Below are 18879 nucleotides of genomic sequence, written 5' to 3'. Positions count from 1 at the left end.
TTCTAGAAAGAAGACACCCAAAGGTATTCCGTTAGGAGTATGGTGAGTTCATAGAAGATTTTATTTTTTGTCACAAGTTAGTGGAAAATGACACTTTGTGAAAAAAAACAATTAAAATCAATTTCCGCTAACTTGTGACAAAAAATTAAATCTTCTATGAACTCACCATACTCCTAACGGAATACCTTGGGGTGTCTTCTTTCTAAAATGGGGTCACTTGTGGGGCTCCTATACTGCCCTGGCATTTTAAGGGCCCTAAACCGTGAGGAGTAGTCTTGAAACAAAAATTACCTGTGAAATCCTAAAGGTACTCATTGGACTTTGGGCCCCTTAGCGCAGTTAGAGTGCAAAAAAGTGCCACACATGTGGTATCGCCGTACTCAGGAGAAGTAGTATAATGTGTTTTGGGGTGTATTTTTACACATACCCATGCTGAGTGGGAGAAATATCTCTGTAAATGGACAATTGTGTGTAAAAAAAATCAAACAATTGTCATTTACAGAGATATTTCTCCCACCCAGCATGGGTATGTGTAAAAATACACCCCAAAACACATTATACTACTTCTCCTGAGTACGGCAATACCACATGTGTGGCACTTTTTTGCAGCCTAACTGCGCTAAGGGGCCCAAAGTCCAATGAGCACCTTTAGGCTTTACAGGGGTGCTTACAAATTAGCACCCCCCAAAATGCGAGGACAGTAAACACACCCCACAAATGACCCCATTTTGGAAAGTAGACACTTCAAGGTATTCAGAGAGGGGCATGGTGAGTCCGTGGCAGATTTCATTTTTTTTTGTCACAAGTTAGCAGAAATGGAAACTTTTTTTTTTCGTCACAAACTGTCATTTTCCGCTAACTTGTGACAAAAAATAATATCTTCTATGAACTCACTATGCCTCTCAGTGAATACTTGGGGATGTCTTCTTTCCAAAATGGGGTCATTTGGGGGGTATTTATTCTATCCTGGAATTCTAGCCCCTCATGAAACATGACAGGTGGGCAGAAAAGTCAGAGATGCTTGAAAATGGGAAAATTCACTTTTTGCACCCTAGCTTGTAAATGCTATAACTTTTACCCAAACCAATAAATCTAGGCTGAATGGATTTTTTTTTATCAAAAACATGTTTGTCCACATTTTTCGTGCTGCATGTATACAGAAATTTTACTTTATTTGAAAAATGTCAGCACAGAAAGTTAAAAACAATCATTATTTTTTTTTACAAAATTCATGTCTTTTTTGATGAATATAATAAAAAGTAAAAATCGCAGCAGAAATCAAATAGCACCAAAAGAAAGCTGTATTAGTGACAAGAAAAGGAGCCAAAATTCATTTAGGTGGTAGGTTGTATGAGCAAGCAATAAACCGTGAAAGCTGCAGTGGTCTGAATGGGAAAAAAAGGGTCTGGTCCTTAAGGGGGGTAAAGCCCACGGTCCTCAAGTGGTTAACGGCAAACCATCTGCCTGCAGAGTCTGCAATGGAGCCAGCTTGGACAAAGGAGCCACCAGAGCAGAAACCTATAGCTACCCCTGGTAAATTTAGGAGAGGGAGAGTTACAATAGAACAACTGGGGACATTTTTTAGAATGGAAGCCCCCTCTACCACTATCACTGAAATGGGTCTCCTGTATACAAGCAACATCTAAGCGCAATCTCTGCAGTTCATGCAGTACTTTGTAGCATTTAACTGGGGAGTTGGCCGCCTTGATATCATAAGAGTCTACCTTAAAGTGAACCTGAGGTGAAAGTAATACGGAGGCTGTCATATTTGTTTCCTTTTAAACAGTAACGGTTGCCTGGCAGCCCTGCTGATCTGTTTGGCTGCAGTAGTGCCTGAATCACTCCCAAAACAAGCTAATCTTGTCAGAACTGACAATAATGTTAGAAACACCTGATCTGCTGCATGCTTGGTCAGGGTCTATGGCTAAAAGTATTAGAGGCAAAGTATCAGCAGTACAGCCAGGCAACTGGTATTACTTAGAAGGAAATACATATGTTAGCCTCCATATAACTCTCACCTCTGGTTCACATTAAGCTTTTTTAAAACCATGGCTTACAAATAGAAAGGTCAGCATTATCAAATGTCCCCAATCTCCCTGCCAGTTCCAGGCAGCCACCTTGTAACACACTAGAACAAATGCAAGTGAAAGGACGATCCAATGCACAGTAACCTAATAGGGAAAACAAGGTAACACGAACACAAAACAAAAGGCTCATAAATAAAACATAATCAAGAAGATAACATTTATCAGATAAGGAAATGTGCCAAGTTAATGCTACTCCCAGCCAAAAGCACCAGGCCATAGCCAGATGCAATAGCAAGAATTCCTGGAGAGTTGGTCACCGACTGCTAAATCGGCATCAGAGAATAAACATAACAGCAGATAAACTATGTTGAGAAACACAGTTCAGGTAGCCCAATAAAGTGTGAGTCAGGACATCTTGCCAGTGTCCGAGAAACCAGAGGGCTAAGGACGAATACACTAATAATGTGATCAGAACAGAGAAGAGTGATTATGCAGACATGTCAGTGTGGGGAGTTTTGAGAGAGGCTGGTGGGGGTTCCCAGTTTAGAGTTCTTTTTCTTTTAAGATTAGCAGAAGAGCAGTGAAACGAAGGTCTGTCAATCTAGGACACCAATCTTGAACCGTTATTAAAGAGACTCTGTAACAAATTGTACACCTTTATTTCTCCTATCATACATGCTGCAATACCTGTACTGATGTGCTGTGGCGTAAAGCAGCCTCTTCTAGTTTCCCCTTCTCTCTACTGTATCCACTTTTGTTGCCTTTGTCGAGGCTTGTCAAGGGAGATCAGGAATGGTCAGCCTCTGCTGTAATGAAGAGGAGTTATGCACACCCCCTCCACGCCCCCTGTGTATCTGTTGTGTATCTCACAGAGAGGGTCCCTGCTCACAGTGTGTTTGCCAGGCTGAGGGAGTTGGGACATGCTGAACAGCAGACAGCAGTGCAGAGCCCAGACAGGGCTCAGAAAAACAGCTGTGAGAACTTTAGAATTGGATTCCAGCATTCCAGTCATGCCTGAGCTGCATAGAGCCTGCAGGAGGCAGAAGGTAACTTCTTTCAAACACGCAGGCTCTGCTGACATACTTGTGGGATTGCAGCCATCTTTTTTGTTTACAACCAGTGTATAAAACTGTTTTATCACCAGGAGTGTGGTGGGGAGCAGTGCAAAAGGCAAAGAGGGGGGTAGGAGATGACAACAATCAGGATGGTAGATCTATTTAGATAAGATTTTACATTACAGATTCTCTTTAAAGTGAATGGGAATCATGCTGTTACAAAAATCCAGATACTTATCTAAGGAGAGGGAAGTCTCTGGGTCCTAATGAGCCTTCCCTCTCCTCTCCCGGTGCCTTCAGTACTGCGCTGTCCCAGGGAGCAGTATTTTACTAATTTGGTGAAATGCTGCTCCTTCCGCCAGGCGAAGGTGACTTTGGAAAATCTTCGGGAACCCGAGTGCTCCCTAAGACGGCCGCTTCATACTGCGCTGGTGCGAGCGCCCTTTCTTGTGCATGCACAGTATGGAGCCGCCAGTCTTTGGGAGGACCCGGCTCCCGAAAGCTTCCAAAGTCCCCCATGGCGGGGGCTTCAAACCGGGGATCCTGTGCTGCACCGAGGGCACTAGGAGAGGAGAGAGGAGGCTCATTAGGACCCAGAGCCTTCCCTCTACTTAGGTAAGTATCTCATTAGCTTTAAGTCATGTCCCAAGGCTGCACACCAACCAGGGAGTTCCTCTAAAATCTAAGAGTATGTGATTTCCCCTCATGGCGTACCAACAAAGCAAATGGGAAGCCCCAATGATACTGAATATTGCAAGCCCGTAAAGCATCCAGAAGAGGTTGCAGGGTCCTGCGCTGTTGGAGAGTTTCATTGGAAAAACTTTTATAGGAACTCCATCAAACTGTAACTCATTCAGAGACCTCATTTTGCTAAGGAATTCCTCCTTCTCTGTGGTAATGGTAAAACAGAAACAGAAAAAAACAACAACCGGGAGCCCCCAATAGTGTATTATTGATGTATAATGTAATAGCAAGTAGAGATATACTCACAAACATGGGTTGCCAAGTGTCAGGCAACCACTATTTGCGCATATGGGGAAAACAATGTGCAATGGATACACAGGCGCCAGCAGAATAAAAAAAAACATGAACCAATAAAAAAAAACTGTAAAATCAGGGGGGTAAGGATGGATTTACCTGCGCCAGAAGGTCAAACACAACCAATGTGATTGGTAAAGACAAAATTTAATTTGTACTCCAAATAAAACATTTGCAACGCGTTTCGCGGGTCTCACGCCCGAGTAACTCAGACGTTGTGCAGTTGAATGCAGGCGCTGTATCTTGCCTGAGGAAGTGGGCGTGAGACCCGCGAAACGCATTGCAATTGTTTTATTTGGAGTACAAATTAAATGTTGTCTTTACCAATCACATTGGTAATGTTTGACCTTCTGGTGCAGGTAAGTCCACCCTTACCCCCCATGATTTTACTGTTTTTTTTAATTGATTCATGTTTTTTTATTCTGCTGGCGCCTGTGTAATAATGGAGTCTGCAGATTACATCTCGTGGGGCAGCATCAAAACGGCCACAGGGCCTGAGAGCTCTGTGAACTTAATCAAACTGGAAATGAGTGGATTCAGGTTTGCCCAGGATCCCATTGAAAATGACATGGACAACTGAGGGAAGATCCTCATGCAAAGTAGCTTCAGGGAGCCCTTTAAGGCAGACATTATTCTGTCTGTTGCGGTTTTCTTGATCTTCCTGCTTATATAGCACTTGCCTGATAAGGGTGGAAGAGATGTCCGCTAGGGTCACATCATGTGCCAGGACTCTCTTCTCCATGGCCTCAACCCTATGTCCTACGTGCTCAATGTCTGTTCTGAGGCCTGCTAGCTCTGAATGAATGATCGATTCCCATTCGGGACAGCATGCGGTCAAGGTCGGCTTTTGTAGAGGGCTGCACCTCATACTATCTGGTGAGTCAGCCCTAGAGCTTGCCGAGCGTGTTGGGGAGGTGGCAGTTTGTGGAGCTCCGCATTCCTTGTTGTTTGTAGTTTTGGAAATGCCCGGTGCCATCTTGTCCACATCACTGCTCCGAGAGGCAGAGCGGGTGTTCTGGAAGAGCCGTGCAATGTCAGCAGTGATGGAGTCCTTAGTCCTGGAGCCTGACTTCTTACTACACCTGACTAGACCTGGACATCCGATCTGGCGGCTAAGTAGCATGGATGGTAAGGGTAAGACCCGATATTACAGCCGGAGCTCAGTGAACCCATCTGCCCTCCATGACGTTCTGGCCACGTAATTGTTTTTAAATGAAATAGTTGGGAGTGCTTATAGAGGAGTATGGAACCTGTTTGGATTGGCACTTCCTCTCTTGTACTGCAGAGGGCAGTCATATCCTTTATATGGGGAGACACTGGGAGCGTGCAGATTTCCTGTGAGTAGGCGTGACTTCATGAGCTGCACATACCCAGTAACAGGAGCTGCTGGTGTATGAAGGAAAGAAGACATGCATGAGTCATTCCTGTTACTGGACATGCGGGGTCATGGACTTGTGCATGCGCAGCCACAATCTGCTCATTCACTTCTGCTTCACAGGATTCATAACTGCTTCACCAACCGGAAATGGGAGGGACAGAGGAAGCAGCAAGAGCAGTAATACCTTCCACACAACTCTATGTGCAATGCTAATAAATTAATACAATAAAAATCGGGTCATGTCAGGTTTGTTACAAAGGTGGACGGGGGTATCCCAAGTTTTGCAGGGGGGCCCAGTGATTTCTAGACATGCCCTTTCCCTGCCCCCCACCAATCTGTCCAATAGGAGCTGTAGCAGTTTGGTTCCTTATCAGTCAGAAGAATGGGAGGAGAGATATATGGCTATACTGTGTATATAGGCGTATATATGTATGTATTTATATCCAGCTACAGAAGTATTAGCGGCTTTGGGTCTCCATGATATAAATGGATAATTCCTCTACCTCACAGCTCCTATAATTTGGTGTTGTGTATCTGTATCTGCACAGTTAGGAACAAGAGAGAGATAAAGGTACATTACAAGGGGCATATGGGTGATAGGAGGATACACTGGTAAGAAGAATGTGTAAGTGGCACCACATTGCTCTACAAGCATAACACAGATATCTTGCTATAAGTACATATAGGTCTGTTGTCACAAGAGTAACACATTGCTTCCATTGTCTCATCAAGCTCTACAATTTGCTGCGTTACCATGTATGGCCAATGCTTTATGTGTAGGGAGGGTTAATGAGATGCAAATAACTGACTTGTATGCAAATATAATGCAAATTGTATGCAGCTAATCACATTTCTCAGGCAATTAATTTCATTATCCAAATTCCAAGATACAGAAAATGTATATACAAAGCAAAGTTATTATCATGTGATTGGCTGACTGTAATGAGCACAACCTTCTGCAGTTCTTCGTCAGGCTGCAATTTAGTGATGGTCAGTGACATGCCAATGAGTCTGAGATGGTGCAAATTATATGCAAAGTTATGCAGACACTGCATCTGGCCCATTTCCAATCTGCATCAACTTTGCATCAATTTGAAATTATCAGCAGCTCGCTGACCATCCCTAATGATAAATGTTCCTCACCTCAGAATTCTCTAACAGGAAGTGATGATGTTTCTCTATTTGCAGTGCTAAGTCCCGGCATCAGGAACCTCTCAGAGACTCGTCTCTCTGTATCCACAGACTGTACAATGGATGATGTCGTTGGACAAGAGTCTCCTGCAGATATTCCCCCAGACTCCCCTCACCTGTCTAACCCCGAGGGGCCTCCTACCCAGCAAAGCTCTACCCCTTCCGGGGGATCTTATTCCTGTTCCACATGTGGGAAGTGCTTTGGTTGGAAATCACAGCTTGTCAGACATGAGAGATCTCACACTGGTGTGAAGCCCTATTCATGTGCTGAGTGTGGGAAATGTTTTGATTTTAAATCCTATCTTGTCAGACATGAGAGATATCACACTGGTGTGAAGCCCTATTCATGTGCTGAGTGTGGGAAATGTTTTGTTCTGAAATCACAGCTTGTCATACATGAGAGATCTCACACTGGTGAAAAGCCCTATTCATGTGCTGAGTGTGGGAAATGTTTTGTTCTGAAATCACATCTTGTCATACATGAGAGATCTCACACTGGTGAGAAGCCCTATTCATGTGCTGAGTGTGGGAAATGTTTCGCAGAGAAAGGAAGCCTTGTCAAACATGAGAGATCGCACACTGGGGAGAAGCTCTATTCATGTGCTGAGTGTGGGAAATGTTTCGGTGAGAAAGGAAGCCTTGTCAAACATGAGAGATCGCACACTGGTGAGAAGCTCTATTCATGTGCTAAGTGTGGGAAATGTTTCGGAGAAAAAGGAAGCCTTGTCAAACATGAGAGATTGCACACTGGCGAAAAGCCCTATTCATGTGCTGAGTGTGGGAAATGTTTCGGTGAGAAAGGAAGCCTTGTCAAACATGAGAGATTGCACACTGGCGAAAAGCCCTATTCATGTGCTGAGTGTGGGAAATGTTTTGATTTTAAATCACATCTTGTCACACATGAGAGATCTCACACTGGTGTTAAACCCTATTCATGTGCTGAGTGTGGTAAATGTTTTATTCAGAAATCACAGCTTGTCATACATGAGAGATCTCACACTGGTGTGAAACCCTATTCATGTGCTGAGTGTGGGAAATGTTTTGTTCAGAAATCAGACCTTGTCAAACATGAGAGAGCTCACACTGGTGTGAAGCCCTATTCATGTGCTGAGTGTGGGAAATGTTTCGGAGAGAAAGGAAGCCTTGTCAAACATGAGAGATCACACACTGGTGAGAAGCCCTATTCATGTGCTGAGTGTGGGAAATGTTTTGTTCTGAAATCACAGCTTGTCATACATGAGAGATCTCACACTGGTGAAAAGCCCTATTCATGTGCTGAGTGTGGGAAATGTTTTGATTTTAAATCACATCTTGTCATACATGAGAGATCTCACACTGGTGAGAAGCCCTATTCATGTGCTGAGTGTGGGAAATGTTTCGCAGTGAAAGGAAGCCTTGTCAAACATGAGAGATCGCACACTGGTGAGAAGCTCTATTCATGTGCTAAGTGTGGGAAATGTTTTGTTCTGAAATCACAGCTTGTCATACATGAGAGATCTCACACTGGTGAAAAGCCCTATTCATGTGCTGAGTGTGGGAAATGTTTTGATTTTAAATCACATCTTGTCATACATGAGAGATCTCATACTGGTGAGAAGCCCTATTCATGTGCTGAGTGTGGGAAATGTTTCGCAGAGAAAGGAAGCCTTGTCAAACATGAGAGATCGCACACTGGGGAGAAGCCCTATTCATGTGCTGAGTGTGGGAAATGTTTTGTTCTGAAATCACAGCTTGTCATACATGAGAGATCTCACACTGGTGAGAAGCCCTATTCATGTGCTGAGTGTGGGAAATGTTTCGCAGAGAAAGGAAGCCTTGTCAAACATGAGAGATCGCACACTGGGGAGAAGCCCTATTCATGTGCTGAGTGTGGGAAATGTTTTGATTTTAAATCACATCTTGTCACACATGAGAGATCTCACACTGGTGTTAAACCCTATTCATGTGCTGAGTGTGGTAAATGTTTTATTCAGAAATCACAGCTTGTCATACATGAGAGATCTCACACTGGTGTGAAGCCCTATTCATGTGCTGAGTGTGGGAAATGTTTCGGAGAGAAAGGAAGCCTTGTCAAACATGAGAGATCACACACTGGTGAGAAGCCGTATTCATGTGCTGAGTGTGGGAAATGTTTTGATTTTAAATCTTATCTTGTCAGACATGAGAGATCTCACACTGGAGAGAAGCCCTATTCATGTGCTGAGTGTGGGAAATGTTTCGGAGAGAAAGGAAAGCTTATCAAACATGAGAGATCGCACACTGGTGAGAAGCCCTATTTGTGTGCTGAGTGTGGGAAATGTTTTGTTCAGAAATCAGACCTTATCAAACATAAGAAATGTCACAATGGTGAGAAGCTCTATTCATGAGCTTAGTGTGGGAAATTTTTTGCTCAGAACTGAGACCTTTTCATTCATGAGAGATCACATGTTTTGTTCAGAAGTCAGACCTTATCATTCTTGAGGGATATAGCACTGTTGAGTGTGGGAAATGTTTTTTTTTTTCTTTCAGAAATCAGACCTTATCATGAGGGATATCACTCTGGTGACGAGCCCTATCAATGTGCTGAGTGTGGGAAATGTTTTTTAGATGCAATGTTGAATCTGTGCAGCCACCAGCAGGATCTAGATTGCAACTATGTTGGTCTGGAACAGGTTAATTGCGCCCAGGATGCATGTAATAGTCCCATCGGAGACCAAGGCTCTGCTAGTGCCTTTTCTAGGTTTACATTTGAGAAGTGATTAGTGTCATAGGCCGTGATGCATGAAACAGCGGACACATAGCACAGGTTACTATTAGCACGCGAATAGATGCAATTGTTTATCTTATCAGTGTATTTTCACCTTGGGTGTCCTTTAACCACTTGAGGACCGTGGGCTTTACCCCCCTTAAGGACCAGGCACTTTTTTTCCATTCAAACCACTGCAGCTTTCACGGTTTATTGCTCGCTCATACAACCTACCACCTAAATGAATTTTGGCTCCTTTTCTTGTCACTAATAAAGCTTTCTTTTGGTGCTATTTGATTGCTGCTGCGATTTTTACTTTTTATTATATTCATCAAAAAAAGACATGAATTTTGGCAAAAAAATGATTTTTTTAACTTTCTGTGCTGACATTTTTCAAATATCTTTCAAATATTTTCAAAACTATGGTGCAAAAAGTGAATTTTCCCAGTTTCAAGCATCTATGACTTTTTCTGACCCCCTGTCATGTTTCATGAGGTGCTAAAATTCCAGGATAGTATAAATACCCCCCAAATGACCCCATTTTGGAAAGAAGACCTCCTAAAGTATTCACTGAGAGGCATAGTGAGTTCATAGAAGATATTATTTTTTGTCACAAGTAAGCGGAAAATGACACTTTGTGACAAAAAAAAAAAAAAAAGTTTCCATTTCTTCTAACTTGCGACAAAAAAAAAAAAAAAAAATCTGCCACGGACTCACCATGCCCCTCTCTGAATACCTTGAAGTGTCTACTTTCCAAAATGGGTTCATTTGTGGGGTGTGTTTGCTGTCCTGGCATTTTGGGGGGTGCCTAATTGTAAGCACCCCTGTAAAGCCTAGAGGTGCTCATTGGACTTTGGACCCCTTAGCGCAGTTAGGCTGCAAAAAAGTGCCACGCATGTGGTATTGCCGTACTCAGGAGATGTAGTATAATGTGTTTTAAGGTGTATTTTTACACATACCGATGCTGGGTGGGAGAAATATCTCTGTAAATGACCATTTTTTGATTTTTTTTACACACAATTGTCCATTTACAAAGATCTTTCTCTCACTCAGCATGGGTATGTGTAAAAATACACCCCAAAACACATTATACTACTTCTCCTGAGTACGGCGATACCACATGTGTGGCACTTTTTTGCACCCTAACTGCGCTAAGGGGCCCAAAGTCCAATGAGTACCTTTAGGATTTCACAGGTCATTTTGATACATTTGGTTTCAAGACGGGGTTTAGGGCCCCTAAAATGCCAGGGCAGTATAGGAACCCCACAAATTACCCCATTTTAGAAAGAGGACACCCCAAGGTATTCCGTTAGGAGTATGGTGAGTTCATAGAAGATTTTATTTTTTGTCACAAGTTAGCGGAAATTGATTTGTAATGTTTTTTTTCACAAAGTGTCACTTTCCGCTAACTTGTGACAAAAAATAAAATCTTCTATGAGACATTTGGTTTCCAGACTCCTCACGGTTTTAGGGCCCCTAAAATGCCAGGGCAGTATAGGAACCCCACAAGTGACCCCATTTTAGAAAGAAGCCACCCCAAGGTATTCCGTTAGGTGTATGGTGAGTTCATAGAAGATTTTATTTTTTGTCACAAGTTAGTGAAAAATGACACTTTGTGAAAAAAAAAACAATAAAAATCAATTTCCGCTAACTTTTGACAAAAAATAAAATCTTCTGTGAACTCGTCATACACCTAACAGAATACATTGGGGTGTCTTTTTTTCTAAAATGGGGTCACTTGTGGGGTTCCTATACCGCCCTGGCATTTTACGGGCCCAAAACCGTGAGTAGTCTGGAAACCAAATGTCTCAAAATGACTGTTCAGGGGTATAAGCAGCTGCAAATTTTGATGACAGGTGGTCTATGAGGGGGCGAATTTTGTGGAACCGGTCATAAGCAGGGTGGCCTTTTAGATGACAGGTTGTATTGGGCCTGATCTGATGGATAGGAGTGCTAGGGTTGTGACAGGAGGTGATTGATGGGTGTCTCAGGGAGTGGTTAGAGGGGGGAATAGATGCAATCAATGCACTGGGGAGGTGATCGGAAGGGGATCTGAGGGTTTGGCTGAGTGATCAGGAGTCCACACGGGGCAAATTAGGGCCTGATCTGATGGGTAGGTGTGCTAGGGGGTAACAGGAGGTGATTGATGGGTGTCTCAAGGTGTGATTAGAGGGGGGAATAGATGCAAGCAATGCACTGGCGAGGTGATCAGGGCTGGGGTCTGAGGGCGTTCTGAGGGTGTTGACGGGTAATTGAGTGCCCTAGGGGCAGATAGGGGTCTAATCTGATGGGTAGCAGTGACGGGGTGATTGATGGGTAATTAGTGGGTGTTTAGAGGAGAGAATAGATGTAAACGCTGCGCTTGGGTGGTGATCTGATGTCGGATCTGCGGGCGATCTATTGGTGTGGGTGGGTGATCAGATTGCCCGCAAGGGGCAGGTTAGGGGCTGATTGATGGGTGGCAGTGACAGGGGGTGATTGATGGGTGGCAGTGACAGGGGGTGATTGACAGGTGATCAGTGGGTTATTACAGGGAAGGACAGATGTAAATAATGCCCTGGCGAATTGATAAGGGGGGGTCTGAGGGCAATCTGAGCGTGTAGGCGGGTGATTTGGTGCCCGCAAGGGGCAGATTAGGGTCTGATCTGATGGGTAACAGTGACAGGTGGTGATAGGGGGTGATTGATGGGTGATTGATGGGTAATTAGTGGGTGTTTAGAGGAGAGAATAGATGTAAACACTGCGCTTGGGAGGTGATCTGATTTCGGATCTGCGGGCGATCTATTGGTGTGGGTGGGTGATCAGATTGCCCGCAAGGGGCAGGTTAGGGGCTGATTGATGGGTGGCCGTGACAGGGGTGATTGATGGGTGATTGAAAGGTGATTGACAGGTGATCAGGGGGGATAGATGCATACAGTACATGGGGGGGGGGGGGTCTGGGGAGAATCTGAGGGGTGTGGGGGGTGATCAGGAGGGAGCAGGGGGCAGTTTAGGGCATAAAAAAAAAAATTGCGTTAACAGATAGTGACAGGGAGTGATTGATGGGTGATTGGGGGGGTGATTGGGTGTAAACAGGGGTTTGGGGGGTGGGCAGGGGGGGTCTGAGGGGTGCTGTGGGCGATCAGAAGGCAGGGGGGAGAGATCAGTGTGCTTGGGTGTAGACTAGGGTGGCTGCAGCCTGCCCTGGTGGTCCCTCGGACACTGGGACCACCAGGGCAGGATGCAGCCTGTATAATACGCTTTGTATACATTACAAAGCGTATTATACGCTTTGCATGCGGCGATCGTGGGGTTAACATCCCGCCGGCGGTTCCGTATGGCCGGCAGGATGTTGCGGCGGGTGAGCTGAGCCAGGCGCCGGCGGAGGATCGCGTCACGGATCATGCGATCGCTCCGCCCATGCTCCTACAAGGACCGCCGCCATTTGTCAATACGGCGGTCCTTGCGGGGTTCACTTCCCGGCCGCCAATTGTGAATACGGCGGTCGGGAAGTGGTTAAAGCAGGAGGATTAGCCATACTATGCCAGGGAAAAAAACACATATGTAAGTAGTTCAGCTATTTATCTACTTATATAACACATATTTTGTACTGTCCATATTTTGATTTATTTTGCCCAGAGTTTGAGGCTAAATTCTGATGCAATTTCTTCCCTTAACTTTTTTTTTCTTTTCTCCTCCAATCACTGAGTCACCTCAGCCTTGCTTGTAAAAGCGAGTGAGCAGAGGATCATATTTCAGCTAGGAAGCAGTCTGCTCAGCCAATCGGTGAAAGCAGGAAGGTGGGAGGGTCATTGGCAGTGGTGCAGTAAAGAGCCTGGGAGAAAATAACAGCAGAGAGATTCCTGAATAGACTAGAGAGCTTGTACTTGTAGAGAGAGATTTCTGGCAGCATTCTAAACACACTGCAGTGTTTAAATAGAATTTGGTTTTGTGGCTGGCAGTCCCGCTTTAAACTCCCCATTAATACTTAGTAAATCACTGTGAACGCCAAACAGTGGTGTTATCTTTTGTATGGCATTACAATATACCTTATCTTACCTTACTTAACAATTAAGTTCTCGGCTACCCATCTTTTCCAGAGCTGTGAGCGTTGTCTGATCCTCTCCAACTTGGCCCTGCTGTCCGTTTTTGGTTTCTTTATAAACATAATATTTTTAATCACTCCATTTACACCACCGAAATGGCAAAACTTCCCACAGTGTTTGATCCTATCACATTCCCTTTGCTTTGTGTTACCATCACTGGAGGGTGGTGAATGAGGTGTGCAAGAGGAGTGAATGGGCACCACCATATTAGCGGCAATAATAAAAAATGTAATAGTGGGCTCTGTGGCTACCTGCTGTGAAAATGTATGACTATGTGACCGCTATGTATAGTCACAATTTGCATAGCGAATAGCCCTGACGTTATTTTATAAATGTCCAATCATTGGCACTTATCACGCCTTTGCAGCAGGTGGTAAGGTTAAGGGTTAGGCAGCACCAGGTGGTTGGGCATCAGTAGAGGGAAGGTTAAGGGTTAGGCATCAATAGAGGCGGGGTTAAGGGTTGGGCATTGGATGAGGGGGGGTTAAGGATTGGGCATCAGTAGAGGGAGGGTTAAGGATTAGGCATCGATAGGTACGGTAAATACTACACAGATGAGTGTGTGTGTTTTTATTTTTGATGCCTAACCCTTAACCCTCCATCTACCGATGCCTAACCCTTAACCCCCCCTCTACCCATGCCGGACCCGTAACCCTCCCTCTATCGATGCCTAACCTTTAACCCTCCCTCTACCGATGCCTAACCCTTAACCCTCCCTCTATCGATGCCTAACGTTTAACCCTCCCTCTACCGATGCCTAACCTTTAGCCCCCCCCCTCTACCGATGCCGGACCCTTAACCCCCCCCCCCCTCTACTGATGCCGGACCGTTAACCATCCCTCTACCGATGCCTAACCTTTAACCCCTCCTCTACCGATGCCTAACCTTTAACCCTCCCTCTACCGATGCCCAACCCTTAACCCCCCCTCTACCGATGCCTGACCCTCCCTCTATCCATCATCTGTTAGTTTATCCTGGGGAAAGGGGGATAAAGTGGGTTCATCTGGCTACTTTATGCTGGGGGGGGGGGGGGGGGGGTCTAGCTATCTTCTAGGTACAGGGGATTAGGGAGCACACCTAGCTAATACACTGAGGAGGGTTGCATCTGATTATCATACTGGGGAGGGAACTACCTAATACTTTATGGTGGCATATCTGGCTATTGTACTGGGGGCAAGTTTGCTACCTATACTGGGTTGGGCACAGTTTGGGGGGGTGCACTTTGGAATCTCTGCCCCTAGTGCAGGAGAACCTTGTCCCAGCCCTGATTGCAACCTGGTAGTAATAAGATAGAGGGTTTAGCTACTATATCCTTGGGAGGGAAAGAGGGGGCTCATCGTGCTACGGTATTCTGGGGAGGAAGGGGGGAGATAGAGGGGGCTGGCTACCTTATCCTGGGGATGGAGGGAGAAAAGAGGGGCCTCATCTGTTACTTTATCCTGGGGAGGGGAATAACAGTGGTTCATCTAGCTACTTTATGTTGGGAGGGGGGCTGGCTACCTTATTCTGAGTAGGGGGCTCATCTGGGTCCTTTATCCTGAGAAGGGGGAGAGAGGGGGCTCATCTAGCTCCTTCTCCTGGGGAGGGGGGGATTCATCTGGTTCCTAATTCTGAGAAGGTAGGAGAGAGGAGGTACTTCTTCTGGCTTCCTTTTCTGAGAGGGGGGGGGGGAGAAGGGGGCACTTCTGGCTTCCTTTTATGAAAGGGGGGAGAGGGGGCACATCTATCTTCCTTTTCTGAGAGGGGGGGAGAGGGGGCACATCTGGCTTCCTTTTCTGAGAGGGGGGGAGAGGAGGCACATCTGGCTACCAGTGGTGCTCGGATACAATCCGTGATCATGGCTTAACCGTGATTCACAAGCATTGTTTCACTATTCGACATCGTAATTCGAATCCATGATCATTTAGCGATCACAGGTTTCAATCACGGACTCAGCCATTTGCAATGAGATTTTGCCGTGATCACGACATCAAATCTGTGACTGGGGAAATGACGTCACTGGCCAATCAGAGGCCCTCAGTGTAGGCCCTAACCAACCAATCATAGCTCTGACCTCCCCTCCAGTATATAAAGCGGCGGCCATGTTGAGAGCGCCGTCCTTGCTAGACTGTGGCACTGAGAGCATCTCCGGGCAATTTGTTGCAAAGCCAAGAGCATTTTTGTGCAAAAACACAGCGTTTTAACTCATGTCAGTGCTCTCATACTGTTTTTGATACTTGTATTTAGCTAGGCAGTCTGTGAATTAAGTTCTAGTCAGTGTAGATGTGACAGCAGAGAGATTGCTGAATAGATTGGAGAGTTTGTACTTGCAGAGAGAGATTTCTGGCAGCATTTTAAACACACTGCAGTGTTTAAATAGAGTTTGGTTTTGTGGCTGACAATCCTGCTTTGTTGCATACTGTATTTGATACTTGTATTTAGCTAGGCAGCCTGTGAATTAAGTTCTAGTCAGTGTAGATATGACAGACAGTGTACTGAGTGCTGTGCAGCTTACTGCAGGGCTGCAGGCAGAGGCAGGTTCACTGATTTTAGTGCTCTTAGCTCTATTACTGTATTTGATACTTGCTGCTATAGCGTATAACATATACGCTATAGCAGCATAGAGGGTGATATAGTGGCTGGGAACGCTGAAAATCAGTCGCGTTCCCAGCCTGTCGGCAGCTTTTGCCGAACCTGGAAGTAGCCGCCGGATCGGAGCGAGGCTGCGAGGGCACCATACAGCTTCAGGGGGCTGAGGGATGCCCTAGGTGAGTAAAAATCATTTTTTATGTTTGACTTAAGCATTCCTTTAAGTTATTTCACTTGTAGTCACTCTCTCTGTCTCTCTACTGTATTGAGTATTTGCGCCATCTGCGCATATTTTATTTTCATTTCTGTCACTTTTATAAAAAAAAAAAAAATTTTTTAAATTTAGACTAACCAGACAGTGATCTACTGAAGTTATTTGTAGTCACTGAGTGTACTAGTCAGTGACATTGTACATTGCCAGTGTTTATTTACTGTGCGTAATGCAGTCAGGCACACGTTCACTCCTTTTGCTGCTCTACTGTATTGAGTATTTGCGCTGTGTGTGCGTTTTTGGTTTTATTTTTCTTTTCTGTCTTTTTAAAAAAATAAAATAAAAAATAAAGCCCCCTGTTATATTCTGTCTGTCCCCACACACATGTTATTGACAGTAAAAAGCAGCACACTTTCTACTTTCAAATATTGTGCATAGAGAATGTCTCTGCCAGGGGCCGTGGCAGGAGAGGCAGTGCCATGGCCCCATCTGGGACTGGCCCAGGGCCAGGGAAAGGCCGCTCAGCTGTAGGGGATGCAGCAGGGAGGCATCCTTCAGTAGCACAGCGGATGCTGTTGGCAAACATTTTCGGCAACTTGAGTCGCCGTGTGGCCATTCAGGAGAGTTAGACACAGGCATTGGTGGAGATGATGACGGAAGATCAGCCTATTATTACTTGTTCACAGACCTCCGCTGTAAGCAGCACTCCCAGCGGCAGCAGCCAACTCAACACACCCCCCCCCCCCCGCGCTTGCTGTAAAATCAACCCCAGAAGCCAATGGTCAGCAACCCTCCCCGGACGAGAGCATTCTGTCCCTCAATCTGGCGTCTGGGAGAGTCTTGATGTCTGCTGATCTGGAGGAGGTTGTGCTCGGGCCAGCACAACCAGATATAGAGGATGAGGAGTGGTCTGTGTCTGGGGATGTTGGGGCAGAAGAAGTGGCAGGGAGAGTCAGGAGGCAATCTGTTTCTTGAGGACGAGGCAGGACCGTTCTTATGCGCCTAAGTTCTCCGAAGGCAGCTCAGAGGAGGATGAGGCACAGGAGCGTAGGCAATTGCATTGCCACCACATGTCAGACAGGGGCAGGTCCAGCTGTGGGCGTGGGAGGCAGGGGTCACTTGGTGCTGCTTTAGCCAGCAACAGCACCACCAACACGCAACCCCCAACCAGAGGGAGAGTTGCCACACCCTCTTCGCACTGTAAAGGGCAGTTTACATCCCCAATATGGAACTTTTGTCATGTGTCCACCCTGGATGAAAGCTATGCGGTGTAACTCCTGCAAATAAAGCTTGAGCCGTGGGCGCAACGTGTCCCAAGATGGGTACCTCATCCTTCCAGTCCCACCTGAAGACCTATCACTGTAATGATTTTGCAGAGTTTAAAGCGGACCCAAACCAAACATTTTTTTAATTCAAAATATTTAGTTGCACCACTCTGACACATACAAAGATAAATAAACACTCCTTTAAGCCTATGAGCATTTCAGTGCATGCTTTTCACCTTTCTCTTTTCATAACTAGGGTTATACAGGTGGCAGCCATTACTTCTGAGATTAGTAGGAGGTTTTAGATCATGGATGTGTTTGTCATCAGCTACCCTCCCTCACAGGGGTGTCTATGTGAAATCTCACACAAGCTGAGATCACCTCCCCTGTGACATCATCAGTAGCAGCCTGTGTTTTGTTTTTTATCTCCTCCACCAGTTTGCCGGAAAAATCCCAGCAATATGAAAGGAAGGGAGGGGTTCCTCCAATAAATGTAAAATATTTTATATCTGTTATCATGCAGCTGAAAAAAGGCTGCTATTTATTATTATAATTTAGAAAATAGATTTTATTTCTGAAATCTTGTATTTTTTAATTTGGGTCCACTTTAAGAGGCTGAAGGACCAAGAAGGGGGTGTTCAGAGCTGGAGACCCACCGTGTGGCGTTCAGGAGCAGCAGCAGCAGTCATCCCTCCCTCATGGTTATCAAGGCACTGTAGCAGCACAAAAATGCGCTTCTCCCTTGGTAGCTCATGCCACAGATAGAGGCTGGTGAGGCGAGCCAGTCCTCATTGGCCTTCTTTGCTCCCTCCTCAGCTTCCCCTGCAGGACCCTGCTGAGCGACACCTTTAAAGGTTTGGCCAAGCCTCTGCCTCCTGGCCACAGGCGCATTCGGAAGCTGAATGGCTTGCTGGTCCGGGCCATGTGTTTCCAGCTTTTTCCATACTCCCTGGTGCAGGAGGGGAGTGATATGCGCACACTGCTCCAATTTGGGATCCCAGAGTGGCAAATCCCCAGCCACCGCTACTTTTCAAGGAATGCCATCCCAGCTCTGCACGAGTTTGTGGTGCCACCACCCGGTATCAGGGGGGATGCAGCAGGCTCCTCTGATTCCATTCTCTCCACACCCCGCAGCAAGCAAGCAAGCCCGCCTCAGCAGCAACGCAAAGCCTCGCCACTGCCAAGCGCTGCTGAAATTGGTCAGCCTGGTGAAGGAGAAACTGACAACCACCCACATCCTGTCCACCCTCAGGGAGCAGGAGCAGAGGTGGCTGACCCACAGAGTCCTCAAAGTCTGTTACTGTTACAATACCTCTGCACTGGTAACATAAAACAT

The 18879-nt window shown here is 45.6% G+C and overlaps 1 protein-coding gene across 1 annotated transcript in view; it reads left to right on the top strand.

The window, feature by feature from the left end:
* Positions 1 to 18879, top strand: part of LOC137535034 (zinc finger protein 850-like) — a 122357-nt gene that overhangs the window by 62971 nt on the left and 40507 nt on the right. Inside the window, exons 9-10 of the mRNA XM_068256796.1 lie at positions 7076 to 7241; positions 7746 to 9017. Coding sequence (XP_068112897.1) covers positions 7076 to 7241; positions 7746 to 9017 — 1438 coding nt within the window. The remainder of the gene's footprint in view (positions 1 to 7075; positions 7242 to 7745; positions 9018 to 18879) is intronic.

Source organism: Hyperolius riggenbachi, chromosome 10, assembly GCF_040937935.1.
Source record: "Hyperolius riggenbachi isolate aHypRig1 chromosome 10, aHypRig1.pri, whole genome shotgun sequence".
Lineage (NCBI taxonomy): Eukaryota > Metazoa > Chordata > Amphibia > Anura > Hyperoliidae > Hyperolius > Hyperolius riggenbachi.
This window is presented reverse-complemented; position numbering and strand designations above follow the sequence as displayed.